Source organism: Salmo salar, chromosome ssa26 (assembly GCF_905237065.1).
Source record: "Salmo salar chromosome ssa26, Ssal_v3.1, whole genome shotgun sequence".
NCBI classification, from domain to species: Eukaryota; Metazoa; Chordata; class Actinopteri; order Salmoniformes; family Salmonidae; genus Salmo; species Salmo salar.
The window spans coordinates 34,092,236-34,118,671 of record NC_059467.1 but is presented as its reverse complement, the minus strand read 5'-3'; the positions used below and the strand labels follow the sequence as shown (position 1 = coordinate 34,118,671).

At 42.4% G+C, this 26,436-nt stretch overlaps 2 protein-coding genes across 3 annotated transcripts in view; one reads left to right on the top strand and one right to left on the bottom strand.

Annotated features, from left to right (window-relative positions):
* Positions 1 to 333: 333 nt before the first annotated feature.
* Positions 334 to 24,998, bottom strand: LOC106587816 (lactadherin). Of its 2 annotated transcripts, none has more exons than XM_045709011.1 (10): positions 24,749 to 24,998; positions 19,090 to 19,215; positions 15,338 to 15,469; positions 8,977 to 9,090; positions 8,609 to 8,790; positions 7,891 to 8,046; positions 7,468 to 7,612; positions 5,345 to 5,547; positions 3,466 to 3,621; positions 334 to 2,208 (listed from the first exon to the last, which is right to left on the bottom strand). In XM_045709011.1, exons 1-10 carry the CDS (start codon positions 24,825 to 24,827, stop codon positions 2,065 to 2,067), a joined length of 1,437 nt encoding a protein of 478 aa, XP_045564967.1. In that variant the 5' UTR covers positions 24,828 to 24,998; the 3' UTR covers positions 334 to 2,064. The 2 variants fall into 2 exon arrangements, with proteins under 2 accessions (XP_045564967.1, XP_045564968.1); XM_045709012.1 differs by having other exon boundaries at positions 5,345 to 5,529.
* Positions 24,758 to 26,436, top strand: part of LOC106562454 (monoacylglycerol lipase ABHD2) — a 29,224-nt gene continuing 27,545 nt past the window's right edge. Inside the window, exon 1 of the mRNA XM_045709019.1 lies at positions 24,758 to 24,927. The gene's annotated coding sequence lies outside the window, so the exon portion shown is untranslated. The remainder of the gene's footprint in view (positions 24,928 to 26,436) is intronic.

The window sequence follows — 26,436 nt, the reverse complement described above, 5'->3', positions numbered from 1 at the left end:
ACAGGTCAGGCAGGAGAATGGGGGAACACAAAGTTCTGCTCTGTAACATCCTGGCAGCGGCATGGACACAAATTGAAGAGGAAGAAACAGTGGGAGGGAGAGAGAGGGAAGGAAAAGGAGAAGGGGGAAGTAGTAGAGGGACAAAGAGAAATGAGAGAGAGAGAGAATCTGCCTGTCAATGAGAGTTAGGCAGAAGGGCGAAATTACAAAGGGACACTTCTTTTTATGCTTCTAACTAAGTTGATGCTATTACTGTAATACTAACATCAATGTCTACCCGTGCAATGTCTTATGTAATGGACATTCTTTTCAATCAAAATGTTTAACACAGAATGTTTTTCAACTTTTTTTAATTAATGATGTCTGTTGAAGACCAACAGTTGATTTCTTTAAAATAGAATTAAAAACCACAACATTGTCGAATTTCTACTCACTCAATAATTTCTACTTGTCTCGTCTGTACGATTTCATTCCTGCTAATAAATTATGGAAAAAAACTGTTTTAGGCCCACTTGGAATGCAAGATTATTATTAGAACATAAACAAATCTGCTAAATTGGAAAAAAACTTAGGTCATGGATCAAGTGTGAAAGGTACACCATCATACTGAACAATCCTTTGCAGCTTTTAGTTTCACTTTAAAAAGCAATGTCCTTCCTTCAATTAATATACAGTGTAGGTAAAATACAGTACAATAATTCCATTGTCAATTAACACATTCGTTAATTTATTATGTCCAGCTATTTCCCAAAAAAGTATATTGCACACAGGCCCTGCTTTAATATACTACTAAGTGCTCATATCGACCAGCTGATGTGTCTACTCTCCCTTTGATACTCTCCCATCTATATTATGGTAGACCAGGGGTCTTTAACTCCAGGTCTGGGGGCCACATCAGGACTGCAAGCTGCTTTTTTGTGGTCCTCGACAGAGCCTTTTGTTTACTGTAAATCACAGTGGAGGCTGCTGAGGGGAAGACAGCTCATAATAATGGCTGGAATGGAGCGAATGGAATCAAACACATAGAAACCATGTGTTTGATAGCATTCCATTAACTCTGCGACAGCTATTACTACGAGCCCGTCCTCCCCAATTAAAGGTGCCACCAACCTCCTGTGTTAAATCAGTGGTATTCAAACTTTTTCAGCAGGGACCCCATTTTTTCGGCAGAATTTCTGGTGACCCCAACCCAAATCTAAAAACACAACCTTCAAATCTCTAAGTTTAGATTTTTACATCAACAAATAACCTTCAATTCATTGTCTTTTCATCTCTCTTATAAAAATTAAGAGAACCAATCTTTCTCAAAAACGTATATTGTCCCATACTATAAGCTGTTGGCTACTCTTCATTTTTTAGGTTGCCACCAACTAGGATAAGTCCACGCCGACTGGGATAGAATGTTATTTTTATTTGTCGACCCTGACCCTGAATACCACTGCTGTAAATAGAAGGCTTTCACCCTGGATACATAATGTCAGAGAGCACGGCGGGACAAGCAGCTGCTAGGTCGGCTGGCAAAGTGACATCACACAGAACTGTGAGTGTTTGGAACGTGTTGGAACTGGCAGCGCTGGGGGAAGGGCTTGTCCAACATGTTCCCTATACTGTGCTACTTTTGACCACAGCACATGTACTGCCAATAGGTCAACAATTGTGCACTACATAGGGAATAGGCTGTCATTTCAGACATACCCTAATTCTACAAAGAGAATGTGAGAGCCCATATATTTAGAATTGACACTGTGCCACAGTCACTGTGGAAAGGATTGAAAACCAATTGGAATTGATCAGTTTTAGCTGGAGAATAAAAAAAAAATCAAAGATATTTGTAGAAATACAAGCTGTAGAGCAGACTTAATCTGGAGCATATTCTATTGATGCAAAGTCCTGGAAAGTTAGAACCTGACCCAATTTCCCAATGTACATTCTATACATTAGATTTCTATGTCCTGGTGCAGAGGAAGGTGTGACTGATTCCAGTGTGGGTCAAGTGTGGACAGGTACGGTATGGAGACTGGGTGGAGGGCTGAGTGGAGCACTGGGATTATGGGTAATGTAGTCCTAGAAGTCACAGCCCAGCAGCTCCATGCGCAGGGTGATGCGCTCGTGCCACTCCCAGGGCACAACGCGCAGGTAGCGGGCGTAGAATGGAGGCTCAAACAGGTTCTTCTTATGCATGTTGTTGTCAATGTTGCCTTGGAAAATCTGTCAGGGAACACACACATCAATGGTCAATTGTTAACTACCATATCTGTCAGGGAACACACACACATCAATGGTCAAGGGTTAACTACCATATCTGTCAGGGAACACACACACACACACACACACACACACACACACACACACACACACACACACACACACACACACACACACAAATGGTCAACGGTTAACTACCATATTTGTTGTATGCTGTGAATAATTCTACATCTGAACAAATATGTATGTTGAAAGGGACTCATCAAATGTCTTTTTTTGCATTATACACAGTGTGCGGGAGTCCTTCAAGGTTCACTTCAGTTTTTCAATCTCCTACCCAACTGTGTTAAGACATGACTTAATGTGTGTAGCAGTTATTATTCAGATAAACTTCAATATTCACCATATTCATTGAAACAGTCATTTTTAATGGACTACTGAATGGGAGGACAGATCCAATATGTAAAGGTCAAAGGTCAATGTCTGAGCCCTCCCATCAAGGGTTGTAAATTGGTCTGAACTATGACCTCATTCATGACAGCATTACGACCCAAACACAACTTCCCTCCCAGTCCCTCTGAGGAAGCCCCTGGCTACGTCATATAATGTCAAGGGTCTACACTCAATGAAAATATTGGTTGTTTATACATCACTGAAGGTCATTGAATTATTCAGCATAGGCCCCCAATGCAAATTTAAACAGCCACTTGCTTGCAATACTCCCATGGGGGTGAAGCTTGGCCTCTCCTATTCCACTATCCCACACAGAGAGGGGGGCTACAGGGCTGAGCGTCACTAGCACTCATCCAACCAGGGGCAAAACAGGAAGTAAAGAGATCATTCACAGAGGACCAGGGGATACACTCCACACACATGGTGGGGGTCCGGAGAGGGGGTCCGTAAATTGGCACGGAAAACACAGTCAGGTCCCAACTCATGTCAACAAACTGTGCAGAGGTTTGCAAAACCCCTTATCCCTACTGTTGAAATCAAATAGTCAGGGTAAAAAAGATTATAGTATGTCTGTGTCCCTTTGCTTTTAAATGGCTTCCTCTCCTTTCCTTTATGAACATTGAAATGGCTGGGTAGACATATATCATCTAACAGATAAGATCAGTGGCGATGAAGGAGAGGAGACAAGGAAAGGAAGCTAGTTAAGCGTATCAGAACTATGAAGCTGAAAAATACTTATTTTGTTGGGGAGCCCCAATATATGAGACTGTCATAATGAGAATACATTGTAAGCAATGGTTCACAGACCTTCTCTGTGTTGGTGTTCTCATCCTTCACCAGGTTCCAGGTCTGTCCGTCGTCACTGTAGGCCACTTTGAAGGAGGACACAAACTGCACCACCCCAAAGTCCTTGGCCCCCTGGGTGATGATGCCTGTCAGATGCTTGGTCTTCTCCAGGTCCACCTGGGACAGGATCATGGAGGACAAGACAGTAGCATATAGACCAGATTAATGATGAGATAATACCTTCAATTCAATGAACCCTGTATTTTGGTATTTACGAAGTAGCTCCTTTCCCCAAGGTCAAATAAAATCACAAAACGTGTCTTGTCTACTGTAGAAAAACCACCGTAGAAAAGAGAAGGATAGTTCACACACATTGATTTCAGGTGAAAAAAGTAAAAGGTTTATTCCATTTCAAACGATTCGTCCATCTGACCTTCATCTGTGTCATAAAAACCTACAACTACTAAAAGGTAGACTCCCCTCACAGGAATGTCTTCACTTTTCAGAATAAGAAGCGGGGTGAAGTTTATAAACAAAGATACTACGTCAACATATCTCAGTCTCCTATCCCTGAGCTCTGTTTTACCACACTATTTCTGCCCAATATTGAATAGCTGTTTCATCATATAAAATAGTATGAAGCAAGAACAGATGTCAGAATCCCACAAGGATGATAAAAATGATCCATGAATTTTTGTGTTACAAATCATATTAGGAAGAGAAAGTGATCCTTCCTCTAAGCACTGTTTCCATTGATATTTAGATGGTATTTAGTAAGAAATTATGCGGTAACAATCTGTACACTCTGGTACGTACTACAACTAATTCAACACAACTGGGAACTACCTGGTAACTAAAAGTTCCCATCCTAAAGACATAAACAAGTAACTCATAGGTTATTACTGTATGAATACCATTTTACCAAGTAACTTCCAAGTAATTACCATGTCATTTCTAAACTGTCAAAAATAAAGTGCTTCCTGTAATCCTTTGTTAAAGAAGACAGTTTAAAATGGTCATGTGGGATTGGTACATACATGTATTTTACTTACACTACTGTTCAAAAATTTTGGGGTCACTTAGAAATGTCCTTGTTTTCCATGAAAACATACATGAAATGAGTTGCAAAATGAATAAGAAATATAGTCAAGACGTTGACAAGGTTATAAATAATGATTTTTCATTGAATAATAATTGTGTTCTTCAAACATTGCTTTTGTCAAAGAATCCTCAATTTTGCAGCAATTACAGCCTTGCAGACCTTTGGTATTGTAGTTGTCAATTTGTTGAGGTAATCTGAAGAGATTGCGGGTACTATTTAATGAAGCTGCCAGTTGAGGACTTGTGAGGCGTCTGTTTCTCAAAATAGACACTCTAATGTACTTGTGCTCTTGCTCAGTTGTGGGCCTCCCCCTCCTCTTTCTATTCTGGTTAGAGCCAGTCTGCGCTGTTCTGTGAAGGGAGTAGAAAGTACACAGCGTTGTACCAGATCTTCAGTTTCTTGGTGATTTCTCACATGGAGTAGCCTTCAAAAACAAGGCCATTTCTAAGTGACCCCAGACTTTTGAATGGTAGTGTATATAGCTAGCTATTGGTTCTTAAAGAATAGACGTTTAGCTGCTTTACTCCATCAGAACCAAAAATACTGTTTTACTCCATTGTTTGTAAACAATGTAATTTTAAACAAACACCAACTTCAAAACATGGTTAAAACTATGCTTGAGCTCATGGATGTTCAGTCCTTGCATCCATAGCTCTATGAATTTGAGTGTGGTTAAATTTCTCCACGCCCCTTCCCTCAGCTGTTTACCAAAACAAGAGGTTTGTTTTTGGAATCCAGATTACCCATTTAAAAGAGGAGATCTCATCATTATATTAGCGCTGGTGGAGTCAGTCTCACCTGTAGCCACTCTGAGCGGTTGTTTGTGGCGGGGGACCAGGCGTTGGTCTTGCCCTGTTTGTCTAGCCGGGCGAACTGTGGGTGCCATGTGAAGGCATCAATGCCCCAGGTGCGGAAGGCACTGGACGCCGAGAGCTGTCCATCAGAGACAAGGCGGGACTTCATGCCCATTGGCTCAGAGCAACCTGTCGTGTTGGAATATACTGTAAACAAAACAGCAGAGAGACAATGATGGACAGGAAAGGAGCGGAGGTGAGAGACAGAGAACCAATAGAGAGAAACCAATGATCACACCCAAGTGAAGAACCACCCACTCAGTGGAGTACATTACAAGGAGCCCATCCTCCTAATTTATCCCTCCACCAGCCAACACTGCAGCTCAAGGCATGCAGATTAGCCACTTACTGATTGATCGATTGATTTGACAACATGACATAAACAGTGAAGGACAGACAGCATGACATAAACGTTGAAGGACAGATAGCATGACAAACAGTGTAGGACAGACAGCATGACAATCATTGTAGGACCGATAGCATGACAATCATTGTAGGACCGATAGCATGACATAAACATTGTAGCACAGATAGCATGACACAAACAGTGAATGACAGATAGCATGACATAAATAGTGAAGGACAGACAGCATGACATAAACGTTGAAGGACAGATAGCATGACAAACAGTGTAGGACAGATAGCATGACATAAACAGCGTAGGACAGATAGCATGACAATCATTGTAGGACCGATAGCATGACAATCATTGTAGGACCGATAGCATGACATAAACATTGTAGCACAGATAGCATGACACAAACAGTGAATAACAGATAGCATGACATAAATAGTGAAGGACAGATAGCATGACATAAACAGTGAAGGACAGACAGCATGACATAAATAGTGAAGGACAGATAGCATGACACAAACAGTGAAGGACAGACAGCATGACATAAATAGTGAAGGACAGATAGCATGACACAAACAGTGAAGAACAGATAGCATGACATAAACAGTGAAGAACAGATAGCATGACATAAACATTGTAGCACAGATAGCATGACACAAACAGTGAAGGACAGATAGCATGACATAAACATTGTAGCACAGATAGCATGACACAAACAGTGAATGACAGATAGCATGACATAAATAGTGAAGGACAGATAGCATGACACAAACAGTGAAGGACAGATAGCATGACATAAATAGTGAAGGACAGATAGCATGACATAAATAGTGAAGGACAGATAGCATGACACAAACAGTGAAGGACAGATAGCATGACACAAACAGTGAAGGACAGATATGTATGGCAGATTATTTCCTGTGTAAATGCACAGTACAGAAAGTCAATAATAAGACCAAGTAATTTAAAGTACCAGACAGATATTGATAATAAACAAATATCAAATTGAATAAAGGAGGCATTGAAATTAATAGGAAAGGTGAGGCAGGGAATACGAAAATAATGGGTGCCCAATAGCCTTACTAGCAGCAAGTCAATTTGAACTGTAGCTCTATACACACTGAGTAATAGGGTGGGGCTGGAAACACATATGGACATGGTGTGTGAGTGTGCGTGTGTATGGGTGGTGCTTTTGTCAAGAATTCCGTCTCCATTGTTGCACGGCATGGGTCTCCCTCTGAATGCTGTCCAAACCATTCCCTACAGTATGTGGTCTAACCATAACTAAATCTAGACTAGTGTTAGGCCATCTAAACAAACCCCTCTTACTGTCAGCAAGCTGGACAGAAGAGCCACAGTGTCAACACAAGGAGACCGCATGTACCCAACTTAATGCCTTTTACTTGGTGGGCGTGTAAGTTTTCTCAAGGACTATTTGTGGTTCAGGCAGAGAACTCTGAATGTCCCTGGGGTTTTGAATGGGGGTTTATTTACAGCTGCATCTCAACAGTCTGGAGTGGCTTCCTCTCTTTATCTCCTTATTTTCATCTGATGTAAAAAACCAGACACCAAATGGCCAGACCATATTTCTATCACCTGTCCTGAGTTTCCAGATCGATGCAGACGAGGAGGAAAGGAAGCCAATTAAAACTATTGAGATGCAGTCTAGTCGTCTTTCCTCTCTATTTTCTCGTGTAGAGGTGTCTGTTTACCATTGAGCTCACAGCCCACCAGCTCCATACGCAGGGTGCAGGCCTTGCGACACACCACAGGAATGACGCGGATGAACTGGGCCACAATGGGAGGGTCAAAGAGGTTGGTCTTGGTGCTGTCATTATCAATGTTACCCACAAACACCTGTGGCACAGGGCACAGAAGTGAGGTCACCAAGTTGTTACAGGCATTCATGTGGGAGCAACTGTACAGCTCCAAGTAAAACACGCCAGTAGGAACAGATCTAGGAACAGCTTAAACCTCCCACAATTCTGACCTTAACCATTAAGAGGATGAAACGTATCTGACCCTTTATAAGTTATTGTAGACTGTAGGAAATGGGACAACTGTTTAAATTAACTTACACTGAGTCACTAACTATAAATGAATATTACTATGGTAAACTCATATTGTAAAGTCACCTTGTCCTTCCTCTGTCCCGCTGGTCTGTAGGGGGTGTAGGTCTTACCATCAAAGCTGGAAGACACTTTAAAGACCTTAATGTACTCAGCTATGCCCATTCGACTGGCACCCTGGGTGATGATGCCAGTTAGGCGCATCTTCTTTTGCATGTTGATCTAGAGTCAGAGGTCAGAGAAAGGTCAGACAGGGGTCAAACCACTAAATCATCCTCCCCACTGGGATTTAGATGATACATTCTTAGAAACAATAGTTCCAAAAGGTTTCTACAGTTGTCCCCATAGGAACAATTTTTTTGTTCCAGCTAGAAAGAATTCTACATAGAACCCCAAAGGGTTATTCCTGGAACCAAAAAGGGTTCTTCAAAGGGTAGTCCTATGGGGACAGACAAAGAACCCTTTTATGGTCTAGATGGCACCTTTTTTTCTGAGAGTGTACAGTGTATGGCTGTTTATATGTGTACTGCATGCTTAGACTTTACTAGAGCTGTGTGGCATCGTTCAGACAAATCGAAAAAGTGTTTCATTTCTTTTCCATGACAATGTCCATAGAGAGGCCAGATTGAGTGACTTCATCAAGTAGAAAAGCATGTTTCAAGCCAAAGTTTAGTGTGGACCCATGAGGAGCTGGCCACGGTCCACCAGTGGGTTATGACCCACCATTTGAGAACACGATTACCACAACAAGTGATTATTTACTAAACTGACTTGGTTCTCTAACCTCCATCCAGGGGTTCTTGTCATGGTTGGCTGCGGTCCAGGCGTTGACCATGCCCTGGTTGTTGAGCCGGGCCAGTTCTGGACCCCAGCGCTGAAGACCCATAATGCCATAGTGTACAGAGGAGGCTGAGATCTGAGACTCTACGATTTCTCCTCCCTCCATCCCCATCAGAGAGATACAACCTGGAACAAACACATACAGAGACATACATATGTTATATTGTCTTATATAGGAGGTTATAATCTCTAATATGGACATACTGGTTATGACTTAAAGTACAAAGAGAGACAGTTCATAACGTGTAATACACGGAGTTGTAGACATGTTTCAGTCTCTACTACGCAGTGATTCCCCTGCCCTATACTTACGGAGCTGGCATTGCTTTCCAACGTAGGGTGAAGGGCACAGGCAGGTGTAGTCACCATCCAGATCTCGACACATCCCACCGTTCTTACATGGCTGCTTCTCACAGTCATTCACATCTAGACAGGACAAGCACAAGAGATAGACACAGTTATATAGAAGTTGGGTATGTCATTATAATAAACCTTGTCCTAACATAAGAATCTGAAAATGGGACTTCATTATGTCATCATTATGTCACATAATAAACCTTGTCCTAACATAGGAATCTGACATGGGACTTCATAATGTCACATAATAAACCTTGTCCTAACATAGGAATCTGACATGGGACTTCATAATGTCACATAATAAACCTTGTCCTAACATAGGAATCTGACATGGGACTTCATAATGTCACATAATAAACCTTGTCCTAACATAGGAATCTGACATGGGACTTCATAATGTCACATAATAAACCTTGTCCTAACATAGGAATCTGACATGGGACTTCATAATGTCACATAATAAACCTTGTCCTAACATAGGAATCTGACATGGGACTTCATAATGTCACATAATAAACCTTGTCCTAACATAGGAATCTGACATGGGACTTCATAATGTCACATAATACTTTTCTGGATGGATTTTATTCAGCATGACATCAAGAAAGACTAAACATTGTTGTCCTTATCTGGTCATATAACTAGATTTGCTCTATACAACTGGACCATAACGATTGAAAATACATCAGAATGAACCAGTTCTGCCCACTGGGTCTGACATCTAAAACCCTCCCTGGACCTGAGCAGGAGAGAACACAGTCCCTGATGGCTAAATGCAGTACACTTGTACCCCAACGGTAGGTCAGATATAGCCCAGTAGTAAGACTACCTGGCATGCAGGCTAATCAGCCAGGTGGGTGAACCTTGAAGCACCACGATACCAGCGTGCCTCCATAATGCCTCTCTGCAGGTGTGTTCTCTAAGACACAGGGGTGATGACAGGGGCACAGCTGGGGGCAATGTTGGGGCCAGGCATCATTAATTACCACAGGTGAAGGGCAGGGTTGTGGTTTTGGGTGTGTTCTATGTTGTGCCTGCAGGGTGAGGTGATCTGGGAGTAGTCTATGGTAGTCTGTCCACTGCTGCAGCTCTTTCTAGTCCCCACCAGGGGGCTCAGTTGTATTATAAATAACATGGACTTATAACTGGCCTGTATTCATTAGTCCACACCATAGCAAACCATAGCAAAATGTTTTGCAACAGAAAACATTGGTAGGTCCCCTGTTTGCTTCTTATTGAACAACAACAAAAATTATTCAAAGTAATTGGCGTCAGCGGAATTTTATAAGTGATTATTGTCGTCAGATAAAACAGTATATCCCAAACGGTGGGTTGGTACACATTAGCGAGTCATTACTGATTTGTTCTAGGGTGTGGACCTTCGAAAAATCTGCTTTGTTCGTTCTTTCAGTGCCCGTGGGTCACAGGAAAATTCCAAAATGGTTTGGTGGGTCATCGGACAGAAATATTTGGTAACCACAGAGATAGAACATCTTGATATTGTAATTACTCATCCCGGGAATTTAAAAATAGGCCATAAACAGTAAACACAGTGGTTGAAAACTGTGTTTATAGCAGTCTAAGTGTCCCTGGGAGCCACTTCCAGGTTGTAATCTAGGGGGCAGACAGCACTTTACCACTACATCTTCTGTTTAGCTGCTGTTCCTGTTAACTCTAAGAGGATTGGTCCCAACTCTAAAACCCATTCCGCTCAACGGCGTGACAACACACACACACCCGCACTGAGAAATACAAGCACACACACCCACGTGCATGCACATACACAGAACACACACACACACACACACACCCTCCAGTCATTCTGAGAATCTACTCAGTAAATAACATCTCTGACCTTGATTAGGTAGATTAAATGCCGTAGGTTTATCTTTAGACTGTGTGTGTGTGTCTGTGTGTGCGTGCGCCTGCATGTGTGTACGAGTCTACGTCTGTGCCAATGACAGACAGGGACACTGACAGAAGGTCAAGAGTGGTTTGATCCATTCTTAGAAGGAAGGGCAGAAGATTCTAGAATAATGGGGTCCATAACAAACAGCAGTATATCCAACCACTACCCAAGCAGGAGAATTCCAGCCATGTTGGTGTCAAACGATGGACTAACAAGACAGTACTGGGATCCACCCTACCTACAGGCCTATAAAATCTATGACGTCTGGTAGAACAAGAACAAATGTGGGTGGTGACAACCAGACAGCAATAACACTGCAATAGGTGGTCAGACTAGCAGTTAGAGGTTATAAATATGCTATGAATCATCTACAGTTTTGTAGTCGCATGGGTCAGTAGTCAGTAGCGCCTGGTTTTTCAATCAGATTCTGGACTTTCAATGGAAAACTTGGACAAACCAAGGAAATGAATGGAAAGGACAAGGGTTATAGTGGCATTAGCCTCCTAGATCCTAATCTGGAATGTGAAAAGTCTTGTACCAGTCCATGCATGAATATCAGTTTGTTTTAATGAGATGGCAACTACTGACCCAACTAGCACTGAGGCTCTCAATAGCTAGGCCTACTGTGTAGAGAGCAGGACTGGCAGCGCTCTCCTTGCTCTGCTAAAGCCTTCTGAGATTAGAGTGGACTATGGCTAATTGCTGTAAAGGTGCCTCGGAGGGAGAGTTCCTGGCTGGCTAGGGGGGTATTACAGAAAACCTGGTAGAAGCCTGTACACACAAAACATGCAACTTAGAAAAAGTAAATTGAACATAAATATCCAAGATGGCTGAAGTTAAAATTGGGAAATTGTTGAGCTGACATTGTATACCCCGTTAACCCAATAATTTATGCTCAACGTGAGTCAATGTTTTTTGCCTTTGCAAGTTCCATTTGATGTTATTACATTTTTTGTCAGGGACCAGTTTATCATTATTACATACAGTACCAGTCAAAAGTTTGGACACACATACTCATTCAAGGGTTTTTCTTTATTTTTACTATTTTCTACGTTGTAAAATAATAGTGAAGACATCAAAACTATGAAATAACATATATGGAATCATGTCATATACAAAAAAAACTGTTAAACAAATCAAAATATATTCTATATTTTAGATTCTTCGAAGTAGCCACCCTTTGCCTTGATGACAGCTTTGCACACTCTTGGCATTCTCTCAACCAGCTTCACCTGGAATGCTTTTTCAACAGTCTTGAAGGAGTTCCAACACACAGTACGCTGACCACTTGTTGGCTGTTTTTCCTTCACTCTGCGGTCCTACTCATCCCAAACCATCTCAATTGGGTTGAGGTCGGCTGATTGTGGAGAACAGGTCACTCCATCACTCTCCTTCTTGGTCAAATAGCCATTAAACAGCCTGGAGGTGTGTTTTGGGTCATTGTCCTGTTGAAAAACAAATGATAGTCCCACTAAGCGCAAACCAGATGGGATGGGGTATCGCTGTGGAAGCCATGCTGGTTAAGTGTGCCTTGAATTCTAAATAAAATCACAGACAGTATTCACCAGCAAAGCACCACCACACCTCCATGCTTCACGGTGGGAACCACACATGCGGAGATCATCCATTGGAACCAAAAATCTCAAATTTGGACTCATCAGACCAAAGGACAGATTTCCACCGGTCTAATGTCCATTGCTCGTGTTTCTTGGCCCAATCAAGTCTCTTCTTCTTATTGGTGTCCTTTAGCAGTGGTTTCTTTGCAGCAATACGACCATGAAGGCCTGATTCTCGCAGTCTCCATTGAACAGTTGTTGAGATGTATCTGTTACTTGAACTCTGTGAAGCATTTACTTGCACTGCAATCTGAGGTGCAGTTAACTCTAATGAACGTATCCTCTGTAGCAGAGGTCTTCCTTTCCTGTGGTGGTCCTCATGAGAGCCAGTTTTATCAAAGAACTTTTTGGAAACTTTCAGAGTTCTGAAAATGTCCGGATTGACTGACCTTCATGTCTTAAAGTAATGATGGACTGTCATTTCTCTTTGCTTATTTGAGCTGTTCTTGCCATAATATGGACTTGGTCTTTTACCAAATAGGGCTATCTTCTGTATACCAACCCTACCTTGTCACAACACAACTGATTTGCTCAAATGCATTAAGAAGGAAAGAAATTCCACAAATTAACTTTAACAAGGCACACCTGTTAATTGAAATGCATTCCACGTGATTACCTCACGAAGCTGGTTGAGAAAATGCCAAGAGTGTGCAAAGCTATCAAGGCAAAGAATGGCTACTTTGAAACATCTCAAATATAAAATATATTTTGATTTGTTTAACACTTTTTTGGTTAGTAAATGATTCCATATGTGTTATTTCATAGTTTTGATTTCTTCACTATTATTCTGCAATGTAGAAAATGGTAAAAATAAAGGAAAACCCTGGAAGGAGTAAGTGTTTGGACACATTTGACTGGTACTGTATATTTTAGAGGCTGAAATATAATGCATTACTACTCAAATATTAAAGTTTCCTTTGCAACACAAATAGGTAAGTTGTTTTTCAAATTCGACTCAGACTGAGCAGAAATTAGTAGGTTAAGTAGAGTATTCCATGTCAGCTCAACAATTTACACATTTTAAGTCCAGCAAATGTGTATATTTAAGCTACATGGATTTCTTGAATGTTTTACAGTGTCGATAGGTGAAAGGTATGTGGTGGAACCTATGCTGTTGCCTGTTACGTATCCAATTTGGTTGGATCAGTGATTCCTCTGAGGAAGGATGGAAACTATTCAAACAGGATCCAATACTTTCAGAATGCATTGTTCTGGCCAGTCAGTGTTCTCTCTCTCTTTCTCACACACACACACACACACACACACACACACACACACACACACACACACACACACACACACACACACACACACACACACACACACACACACACACACACACACACACACACACACACACACACACACACACACACACACACACAGTATTTAAAGCCCATCCATCAGCAGCCCACGCTTCACCACATCCTGGGTGTGTCCCTGGGATGCACTGCAGGCAGTTACCTCTCCTCACCATAGAAGGGTTTAGAACACTCATTCTTAGGTTTTTGTTATCCAAATAAATGTTGTAAATGTCATCATAACGACCTCACTGTTTTTAAAGGGGTAATCTGCAGTTTCAATACAATAACAAAAGACACCCAGCTGCTGTTTTGGTTAACAGCTGAGGGAAGGGGCTGGAGAAATCAACATATTTATAATTCATGGACAGAGCTATGGATACAAGGACTGTCCATACATGATCTCAAAATGATAGTTTTAACCATGTTTTTAGGCTATACAGTTTTGGGCTGCAATTCATTTGTTTACAAACAAAGGAGTAAAACAAGTTTATATATTTGGGGTTCTAATAGGGTACGACAGTTGATCTAAACTCATGGGAAATGGGCATGTATAATTCATTTTAAAAGTCTAAAGATGGATGTATTTAACACAGATTGCCCCTTTAATGTTACGTCATAGTGTGAAGCCAAAGGGACATTTCCATATCATGTGGATAATACAGTTGTTTTAATCCATTCTGCTCTATGTAAGCACTTACAAAAAGTCCCTTTGGATATGAGTGTCTGCTAATGACTGAAAGGTGATGTCTTCTGTACTACTCACATATTTAACTTTTTTTTTTTAAGTAAGGACCAGATTGGACCCCCAGTGAAGGTTAAAGAGCTAAATCACAACTTGTTCAAAAGCTGAGATCACACTGAACATCTTATGTCTTCCAAGCAGGAGATTGAAAGGAGATTCATATCCACGATTCACCCAGTCATGCTGCATTTAGTCAAAATGGCCGTAAAAGCGCTTTTTCACTCTAAGAGACTTGGGTGGGTTGCCATTTCCTCATTAGCTAACAGCTCTCCAATGAGCTGAATGAAAGTCTCATGAATCATGAGCTCACCACAATGCTTTCTTACACTCATTCACAGAGTGGAAAATGTCTCAGGCGTTTCCAACTTTTACACCCATTAATGTTAATAATACCTCAACACAACCTGCCATGACACACCATTCAGTCTGTCAGTTTGTTGTTTTGACCGGAATGGTGGAAGTTAGGATTGGGGTAGTGGACCCTACCCAAGCCAAGCTCTGGTTCTCCTCACCTAAAACAATTTGGCATTAATTGTCTTCAATTTAAAAATGTATCTTAAGACAACAATCTAGGGGAAACGCTGAGTAGCACAGACATGTTGGCCATGTTCGACTACTTCCCTATTACTTTCACCAATCCAACCAACCAATTCAGATCTGGGATTACTTGAAGGAAGGAAAGCCCGGGTCAGCAGGGCGAATTAGGACAGGACAGGACAGGTACAGTCACAAGTAAGGAACTTACTGATCTGGCAGTGCACGCCCTCGAAGCCAGGCTGGCATTTACACACGTACTCGCTGAACACGTCTCCTCGTCTGGTCGGAGTGATGACCTCACACGACCCATCATTCCTGCAGGGGTTGGGAATGCAGGGACCTAAGGGTGGATTGACCATTTATAAAGACGGGACAAGCTCCAGGAAAAAAATTGAGAATATGCTTTATTTAATAAAAAACAGTCAGGTTTAAAGAACAGAAATGGAAGCCAGTGCCTGGGTGCCAGTCCAAGAAATTAGCTTTGCTTCTAAAAATGAAGTGATAAGACCAAAATCTCAGTATATTGAATTGTCCCATTTGAAACTCAAAGCTTTGTAAATACGTCCGCCTGCCTTGACCATATTTGGCTAGCTCTACTCCTCCTTACCAGTCTCATTGACCTGTCTTGACGACATTTGGCTAGCTCTACTCCTCCTTACCAGTCTCATTGACCTGTCTTGATCATATTTAGCTAGCTCTACTCCTCCATACTAGTCTCATTGACCTGCCTTGACCATATTTGCCTAGCTTAACTCCTCCTTACCCATTGACCTGCCTTGACCATATCTGGCTAGCTCTACTCCTCCTTACCAGTGTCATTGACCTGCCTTGACCATATTTGGCTAGCTCTACTCCTCCTTACCAGTCTCATTGACCTGTCTTGACCATATTTGGCTAGCTCTACTCCTCCTTACCAGTCTCATTGACCTGCCTTGACCATATTTAGCTAGCTTTACTCTTCCTTACCAGTCTCATTGACCTGCCTTGACCATATTTGGCTAGCTCTACTCCTCACCAGTCTCATTGACCTGTCTTGACCATATTTGGCTAGCTCTACTCCTCCTTACCAGTCTCATTGACCTGCCTTGACCATATTTAGCTAGCTTTACACTTCCTTACCAGTCTCATTGACCTGCCTTGACCATATTTGCCTAGCTCTACTCCTCCTTACCCATTGACCTGCCTTGACCATATCTGGCTAGCTCTACTCCTCCTTACCAGTCTCATTGACCTGCCTTGACCATATTTGGCTAGCTCTACTCCTCCTTACCAGGCTCATTGACCTGTCTTGACCACATTTGGCTAGCTCTACTCCTCCTTACCAGTCTCATTGACCTGTCTTGACCACATTTGGCTAGCTCTACTCCTCCATACCAGTCTCATTGACCTGCCTTGACCATATTTGGCTAGCTCTACTCCTCCTTACTAGTCTCATTGACCTGTCTTGACCACATTTGGCTAGCTCTACTCCTCCTTACCGGTCTCATTGACCTGCCTTGACCATATTTGGCTAGCTCTACTCCTCCTTACCAGTCTCATTGACCTGCCTTGACGATATTTGGCTAGCTCATCTCCTCTTTACCAGTCTCATTGACCTGTCTTGATGACATTTGGCTAGCTCTACTCCTCCTTACCAGTCTCATTGACCTGCCTTGACCATATTTGGCTAGCTCTACTCCTCCATACCAGTCACATTGACCTGCCTTGACCATATTTGGCTAGCTCTACTCCTCCATACCAGTCTCATTGACCTGCCTTGACCACATTTGGCTAGCTTAACTCCTCCTTACCGGTCTCATTGACCTGTCTTGACCATATTTGGCTAGCTCTACTCCTCCTTACCAGTCTCATTGACCTGCCTTGACCATATTTGCCTAGCTCTAATCCTCCATACTAGTCTCATTGACCTGCCTTGACCATATTTGCCTAGCTTAACTCCTCCTTACTAGTCTCATTGACCTGTCTTGACCATATTTAGCTAGCTTTACTCTTCCTTACCAGTCTCATTGACCTGCCTTGACCATATTTGCCTAGCTCTACTCCTCCTTACCAGTCTCATTGACCTGCCTTGACCATATCTGGCTAGCTCTACTCCTCCTTACCAGTCTCATTGACCTGCCTTGACCATATTTGGCTAGCTCTACTCCTCCTTACCAGGCTCATTGACCTGTCTTGACCACATTTGGCTAGCTCTACTCCTCCTTACCAGTCTCATTGACCTGTCTTGACCACATTTGGCTAGCTCTACTCCTCCTTACCAGTCTCATTGACCTGCCTTGACCATATTTGGCTAGCTCTACTCCTCCTTACCAGGCTCATTGACCTGTCTTGACCACATTTGGCTAGCTCTACTCCTCCTTACCGGTCTCATTGACCTGTCTTGACCATATTTGGCTAGGTCTACTCCTCCTTACCAGTCTCATTGACCTGCCTTGATGACATTTGGCTAGCTCATCTCCTCTTTACCAGTCTCATTGACCTGTCTTGATGACATTTGGCTAGCTCTACTCCTCCTTACCAGTCTCATTGACCTGCCTTGACCATATTTGGCTAGCTCTACTCCTCCATACCAGTCACATTGACCTGCCTTGACCATATTTGCCTAGCTCTACTCCTCCATACTAGTCTCATTGACCTGCCTTGACCATATTTGCCTAGCTTAACTCCTCCTTACCAGTCTCATTGACCTGTCTTGACCATATTTGGCTAGCTCTACTCCTCCTTACCAGTCTCATTGACCTGCCTTGACCATATTTGCCTAGCTCTAATCCTCCATACTAGTCTCATTGACCTGCCTTGACCATATTTGCCTAGCTTAACTCCTCCTTACTAGTCTCATTGACCTGTCTTGACCATATTTAGCTAGCTTTACTCTTCCTTACCAGTCTCATTGACCTGCCTTGACCATATTTGCCTAGCTCTACTCCTCCTTACCCATTGACCTGCCTTGACCATATCTGGCTAGCTCTACTCCTCCTTACCAGTCTCATTGACCTGCCTTGACCATATTTGGCTAGCTCTACTCCTCCTTACCAGTCTCATTGACCTGCCTTGACCATATTTGGCAAGCTCTACTCCTCCTTACCAGTCTCATTGACCTGCCTTGACCATATTTGGCTAGGTCTACTCCTCCTTACCAGTCTCATTGACCTGCCTTGATGACATTTGGCTAGCTCATCTCCTCCTTACCAGTCTCATTGACCTGCCTTGACCATATTTGCCTAGCTTAACTCCTCCTTACCAGTCTCATCGACCTGTCTTGACCATATTTGGCTAGCTCTACTCCTCCTTACCAGTCTCATTGACCTGCCTTGACCATATTTGGCTAGCTCTACTCCTCCTTACCAGTCTCATTGACCTGTCTTGACCATATTAGGCTAGCTCTACTCCTCCTTACCAGTCTCATTGACCTGCCTTGACCATATTTAGCTAGCTTTACTCTTCCTTACCAGTCTCATTGACCTGCCTTGACCATATTTGCCTAGCTCTACTCCTCCTTACCCATTGACCTGCCTTGACCATATCTGGCTAGCTCTACTCCTCCTTACCAGTCTCATTGACCTGTCTTGACCATATTTGGCTAGCTCTACTCCTCCTTACCAGTCTCATTGACCTGCCTTGACATATTTGGCTAGCTCTACTCCTCCTTACCAGTCTCATCGACCTGCCTTGACATATCTGGCTAGCTCTACTCCTCCTTACCAGTCTCATTGACCTGTCTTGACCATATTTGGCTAGCTCTACTCCTCCTTACCAGTCTCATTGACCTGCCTTGACATATTTGGCTAGCTCTACTCCTCCTTACCAGTCTCATCGACCTGCCTTGACATATTTGGCTAGCTCTACTCCTCCTTACCAGTCTCCTCGACCTACCTTGACCATATTTGGCTAGCTCTACTCCTCCTTACCAGTCTCCTCGACCTACCTTGACCATATTTGGCTAGCTCTACTCCTCCTTACCAGTCTCATTGAGGTGGCAGGTGTCTCCAGTAAAAGCATCAGCACAGATACAGATGAATGGGTCCTCCCCCACCCCGGTCACACACGTCCCTCCGTTATGGCAGAGATTCACTTCACAGTAGTCTCCTGGAAGAGGGGGAGCAAGAGAGAGACAGGGAAATGGGGGAGAGGGAGAAAGAGACAGTGGTAAAGAGAGGGAGAGAGAGGGCGGAGGAAATAAAATTACGTGAGAGAGAGGAGTGTCACAGGGTGGCCCCATAAAGGCACGATATGGAGCCTCCATGCACCTGCCATGTTTTAAACAGTTTGACAATCTCTGAGTCAAAAGGCAGTCACACCTCACCCCAATGGCCTCTCCATTACATGTGATCAAGCATATCTTACATCACAGCATGAAGAGTTGGAGGCTTGATAAGGGACGTCCCTGGACTCCTGGGGACGTCCCTTATCAAGCAGTAGGAGTAGGCGTGCTGCTCTAGGGTCAGTATATTCTTTCAGATCATAATGAATAAGATGACACGGGCAGGGAGGACCTGATACGAGGTCAGCACTCCTACTCTGAGACACTTTGTTAATACAGGCACTGGCACTCTAACGAGTGTCGTTTCCCTCCATGTACACAAAGGAGATGTGGTGATGTTGAGGGCCCATGTTAGCTGGGAGGTCATAGAGGGCCTAAGTCCTGACTCACAGAGCACAGGAAGGAGAGGACAGAAACATCCAGTAGGAGACAGGTGGTTTTATGGTTCAACTAAGCCAAGAGTGACCTTACAGTCCTCCATGACATGACATACCAGCATACTATTCCAATTCATAAAACAGAATAATAGTTGCTTTACAATGGGTAGGTTCAATGACATACAGGAGTTTGAAGAGGTGAGCTGAGAATGGTCATTAGAGTTGACAATCATGAACAAGCTCCCTGCCTGAGAAAAATAGTTGGTGTGCTCCCTGTCAAGTATTGCTACGTAGCTTATTATAGAGTTACAGGAATACTTGATGTAGTTACCCTCTTGGTACAATGTAAATACTAAGTGTTTTAGATACCCAGGTCTATGTAATGTAGAGGGCTGCATGGTGGGGATCTCACTCCTCTCACCATTCACCTGGGCTGTTCTATTCATCAGTGGGTTTTACAGCCTCGGTCAACCTTTTGTAGTGAGCATACTGGCTTTATACCAACCAACAACAGACACGTTACAGCATGAACACCAGCGTTAAAACACTTCCTTTGAGGAGCTGACAAAAGGGGTGAGAGAAAGTGTTGTGTTGAAAGTGTACGAGGAATTTCATGATTTTGTGGAGACTCCTAAAGTCTTAGAAAAAAAAGGTGCTATCTAGAACCTTAAAGGGTTCTTTGACTGTCCCCATAGGAGAAACATTTTTGGTTCCAGGTAGAACCCTTTTTTGTTCCATGTAGAACCCATTTGGTTCCAGGTAGAAACCTTTTTAGGTTCAATGTAGAACCCTTTCCACAGAGGCTTCTACCTGGAACCCAAAAAGGCTTCTACCTGGAACCCAAAAAGGCTTCTACCTGGAACCCAAAAAGGCTTCTACCTGGAACCCAAAAAGGCTTCTACCTGGAACCCAAAAAGGCTTCTACCTGGAACCCAATCTACCTGGAACCCAAAAATTCCTCTGCTGATTACACTCAGGGAGGGGATGGAAAGGGGAACAGAAGTGACACCTGTCTTTGAGTTTATGGTTCATGCCAATAAATCATCAATGGTATCAACCTGTTTCAGTTTCTTTCACCAATTGTCAGCTATTCAAGTGGAACGCGACCCTCGTGTTGTGTACAGTCGTGGCCAAATGTTGAGAATGACACAAATATTAATTTTCACAAAGTCTGCTGCCTCAGTTTGTATGATGGCAATTTGCATTTACTCCAGAATGTTATGAAGAGTGATCAGATGAATTGCAATTAATTGCAAAGTCCCTCTTTGCCATGCAAATGAACTGAATCCCCCAAAAACATTTCCACTGCATTTCAGCCCTGCCACAAAAGGACCAGCTGACATCATGTCAGTGATTCTCTCGTTAACACAGGTGTGAGTGTTGACGAGGACAAGGCTGGAGATCACTCTGTCATGCTGATTGAGTTTGAATAACAGACTGGAAGCTTCAAAAGGAGGGTGGTGCTTGGAATCATTGTTCTTTCTCTGTCAACCAAGGTTACCTGCAAGGAAACACGTGGCGTCATCATTGCTTTGCACAAAAAGGGCTTCACAGGCAAGGATATTGCTGCCAGTAAGATTGCACCTAAATCAACCATTTAGCGGATCATCAAGAACTTCAAGGAGAGCGGTTCAATTGTTGTGAAGAAGGCTTCAGGGTGCCCAAGAAAGTCCAGCAAGCGCCAGGACCATCTCCTGAAGTTGATTCAGCTGCAGGATCGGGGCACCACCAGTACAGGGCTTGCTCAGGAATGGCAGCAGGCAAGTGTGAGTGCATCTGCACGCACAGTGAGGCGAAGACTTTTGGACGATGGCCTGGTGTCAAGAAGGGCAGCAAAGAAGCCACTTCTCTCCTGGAAAAACATCAGGGACAGACTGATATTCTGCAAAAGGTACAGGGATTGGACTGCATCATTTTCTGTGATGAATCCCCTTGCCGATTGTTTGGGGCATCTGGAAAAAAGCTAGTCCGGAGAAGACAAGGTGAGTGCTACCATCAGTCCTGTGTTATGCCAACAGTAAAGCATCCTGAGACCCTTCATGTGTGGGGTTGCTTCTCAGCCAAGGGAATGGGCTCACTCACAATTTTGCCTAAGAACACAGCCATGAATAAAGAATGGTACCAACACATCCTCCAAGAGCAACTGCTCCCAACCATCCAGGAACAGTTTGGTGACGAACAATGCCTTTTCCAGCATGATGGAGCACCTTGCCATAAGGCAAAAGTGATAAGTGGCTCAGGGAACAAAACATTGATATTTTGGGTCCATGGCCAGGAAACTCCCCAGACCTTAATCCCATTGAGAACTTGTGGTCAATCCTCAAGAGGCGGGTGGACAAACAAAAACCGACAAATTCTGACAAACTCCAAGCAACTCTTTCGTTGTAAGATCTGACAACGTCTAAGCAGTGGAACGCGACCTAGGTGTGTCGAGGGTCAGGGGGCTTGAGCCAGGTATATCACCTGAACCCATCAATACACAACATGGACAGGTGGTTGAGGTAAACATTCCTGGCGCACAAATAAGGGTGACTATACAGAGCTCATTCTATCACCAGAGAGAAACTGATGATTCTCTAAATTCTCTGAAGATAATCTGAAAATCTCTGCATTATAAGTATTCCAAGAGATGTTGCAAAGAAACATATGTTTTGTTGTATAGTGATGCGGATATAATTGAGCACATTGTTGCCTAAGCTTACAGGTAGACCTTTCATTACAGTAGCTATACACTCTTAGAAAAAAGGGTTCCAAAAGGGTTAATCGTCTGTCCCCATAAGAGAACCCTTTTTGGTTCCAGGTAGAACTCTTTTGGGTTCCATGTAGAATCCTTTGTGTAAAGGGTTCTACCTGGAACTCAAATGGGTTCTACCGGGAACCAAAAGGGTTCTACCTGGAACCAAACGGGTTCTACCGGGAACCAAAAAGGTTCTTTAAACAGTTCTATGGGGACACTTTTAGGTTGTAGATAGCAGCTTTGTAGGCTGATAATGCTGTTTTACAGCGGGAACAGGTAACATCACATACGGATGATTCCTATTCAATCGGTACAGCTTCTTATACACTTTCTGTGAAGCATATCTTATGGAAATACAGTATTATTGTGTGTACATTAGGACTAGTAGAGAACAGATCCTACTTGGGGGTGGCAGGTAGCCTAAAGGGTTAGAGAGACAGGCCAGAAAGCGGAGGGTTGCCGGGTAGAATCACAGGCCCGACAGTAAAAATCTGGTGAGAACTGAATATTTAGCTGCCATCTGCTCCAGGGGTGCTGCACAGTGGCTGACCCTGTGCTTCCAACCCTTCTGTGTGCATTGGGGTGGGTTGAGTAACAAAAATACATTGCTAACCATATCGTTACATTTAAGTACAGGCTTGACAGTCTATCATCAAAAATCACATGGCAACAATATGTCTGAGTCAGGCGTTCAATTACATACATTGACTCTTTGGGGTGCCCTAAAAATAGCAGACAGGACTGAAATAATACCCTTCACACTTTTGAAGCGCCAACTTTGATGATCTTTTAGGTTTATGGGGGTTGTCATCACTAGAACCATGGTCTGAACAACTCCACTCACCTAGACCATTTGAGAGAGGTACAGCCCTCTGGATTGGATCAAGGAAATGTCTGAGGCAAAGAGCAGCAATCTTCACTAAGTTCTAGTGATTTTTTTTTTAGCTAAGATTAGACAGACAAAATATTTTTAGTGGTGATACGTGATAACTGTTTAAAATATGATTTACACAATTAAATGCATAAAAAGGATGAAAGCAGAGCTTGAAAAGTGTGTTTGAGTAGGTGAGAAGGAAAATCACTTGACTGAAAGCACACTTCAAATGTAATTCTTAGCTGAGTAATGCAGGGAAATTGTATTCATGATGAGAGTTAAATGATAAACTAATCATGGATCATAGAAACTGACATCCCTTCATTTTACAGACCTGACTACACAAAAAAACAAAGAAGTCATGACAAGAAAATGACAGTTTCCTGATTAAAAAGATTTTTCATCCTGTTATGTTTATCATCCAGCCCACATTTGGATTCCAATCTCCTGTGACATTTAACCTTTTCACTGAGACCTACAGGAGAAAAGTTGGGACATTGCATTGTAAGTGTCTGATGCAAGAGGTATGGGCCAGAGCAGTAAATACAAGAGAGTTGGACATGAGAGTGACAGGCAAAATCAGCAGTTATATCTGGCATTAATTAAGTGTTGGCCTACAGACAGTTACTTTGCTTAGTTCTTTTACAGTGAAAAATAGTCATCTGAATAAAATCAATACAGGTAAATGATACAAATATGAACACCTGTGAGTAACCAGTATGTGTGTGAAGGAAGGATGCCAGAAACTTGTTGTAACTCAAAAATATTGTTGGTTGAAACAGTGTACTGTACAGTAAGTTTATATTTTATATTTGTATCTGATATAAAAGTAGAGGGCAGTATGTTTCTAGAACCTTAGATGGAGTCTTTGGCTGTTTTGTCTGTCAGAGCCAGTCTACCTCTGAATGTAACACATAAGGTCCTTGCATGTTAAAGGGACAATCTGGAGTTACTACATCCATTTTTGGACTGTTAAATGAAAGACATATAGCCATTGATTATTAAAGAATATAATTTGTAAATGCTTCATGAACTTCATCAGAACCCAACATTTAAGCTTGTTTTAATCCAATGTTTGTAAACAAAGTCAATGTAAATATACACTGTAGGTCTATAGCGTCAAAACATGGTTAAAACTATAATGTTGATCTCATGGATGGTCAGTCCTCATGGATGGTTAGTCTATCTGTGAATTTGAGAGTGGTTATATTTCTCAAGCTACATCTTTCAGCTGTTTACCAAAACGAGTAGCGGGTCAGCCGCTTTGTTATTGTTTGAACTCCGGATTGTCCCTTTGAAGGATTAGGTTTTAACAGTAGATTCTTGCGATAGGGTTGGATGAGTTAACCAACTAAATAAACGGGACTCACCTTTCACTGAGCAGATGGCAGCGATAAGGACACAAGTGCAAATAAATGTCAAAGGGCACAAAAACCCGTGACGTTTCATGTTGATTTCTCGAGAATTCCCCACTCTTTCCGAGAGTAGACCAGATGGATAACCTAGTACAGCGATACCGCTAGTTTCCCGGCTGAGATTGACAAGGAAGGTAGGCGGGTTCTAAATGAGCTGATTCCATGGATTAATGCGCGGGTGGGCGCATCTGTGGCTGGAGTAGATCCCTAAACCTTGTACTGTAAAATTAGTGTTAACATTTGTGTTTCACTTTATACATTTTTTTATAAACACTTTGGAATAGACATATGTACTCAGAGAACTTACTATGTTGGTGAAGTCTGGCTATAGTATAAGAACAATGGTAGGCTAACATTTTTCGCTATAAGTAACTAATTTACCCTTTATAGTGGGTACCTATACCCTACCCTCTGCAGATCTGGATTTGGGGGGTTTGACGTCCACATTTTGAGTTTTATCGCTCCCTAGTGGACGCTTTTCCCAATGAAATAGAACAACTTGTGGCTATGGTCAAACCATAGAGATAGATAGAGGACTCTATAGTGCCCAAAAGTACGTTTTAGCATGGGCAGCGCCATTGAGGACTTTCGCAATTTGAAGTAGTCTACTGGGTAGGGACTTCCTATGGGTTAAGGAAGGATCACATAATTCCATCCAGGTCATCACAATGAATTATACTTGTGAGCAAACATTCCATAACTACATGTGGCAGTAAAACGCCAACCTTGGCTTTTATACTTAAAAAAACACACTCCAGGTGGCAGTATGCCCCCTTTCAGTTTGTTTGCCAAATCCTAGAAGTAGTAGAAGAAGGAAATTGACTACTTCAAAATGTGGTCTCTAACTCAGGGGTTTCCAAACTTTTTCACTCAGGACCCTCTTCCAGAATTGGAGAACACCCGCCCACCCCCCGTGTGTGTGCGCCACGCCTATTTATATGAGAACAAGCCCTGTTCATGAGAGAAATTGCTCACACCCTCTTGTTGGCGTTGAGGAACATGTGCAGGTTTAAATATTATTTCCTGCAATTACACACATTTTGTCACGGGGTGCATCATTTTTTTTCTGTTTTAAAGCTAATTTCCTTGGAATTCTATAGATTTTGCCATGTCTAGTGTGTATTTATGTGATATTTGAGTGACTTGAACATTACAACAAAATCTATGGGCTAAAACACCTAGCTGAAAAACATTAGCTGACATGGGCTAGTTGATCTGGACATTTCTGGCAGTTATAAATATCTCTCTAAGGTATGTAATGACTGATATGACAAGAGAAAAACTGATGATGCACTACACAATAAAAAAATTTGACCTGTGGGGGGAGCGCCGCACAGTTTGGGAACCCCTACTGTAACTATCTCTATGGGTCAAACTTACATAAAGTAATTACAGTAATTACAGATCAAAAGCCTACAAGTACATTTGATTATTTGAAAATGATTTTGTTATAGTGTTGTGAATGTGTGTGATCCATTAGGAAAGTTGTGTGATTGCACAAAAGTTATTGTTTGAAGGAATAAGATAGTCTACACATTACAGCTGAATCTGTAAATCCTATCTGAACAAAGCGCTCAGATTTCTTTCTAAAAGGGAATGTATTGATGTTACATAACTGTTGTTTGGAGGCATCCTCATGCTTC

Bases quoted from the DNA above. Each gene is read 5' to 3' on its own strand.
- LOC106587816 (XM_045709011.1), bottom strand. From the start codon at position 24,827: ATGAAACGTCACGGGTTTTTGTGCCCTTTGACATTTATTTGCACTTGT. The intron at 7,613-7,890 runs GTGACTTTACAA...CCTGTGCCACAG, and splicing joins CGGGACAGAGGAAGGACAAG to GTGTTTGTGGGTAACATTGA. The intron at 2,209-3,465 runs GTCTGTGAACCA...GTTCCCTGACAG, and splicing joins AGAACACCAACACAGAGAAG to ATTTTCCAAGGCAACATTGA.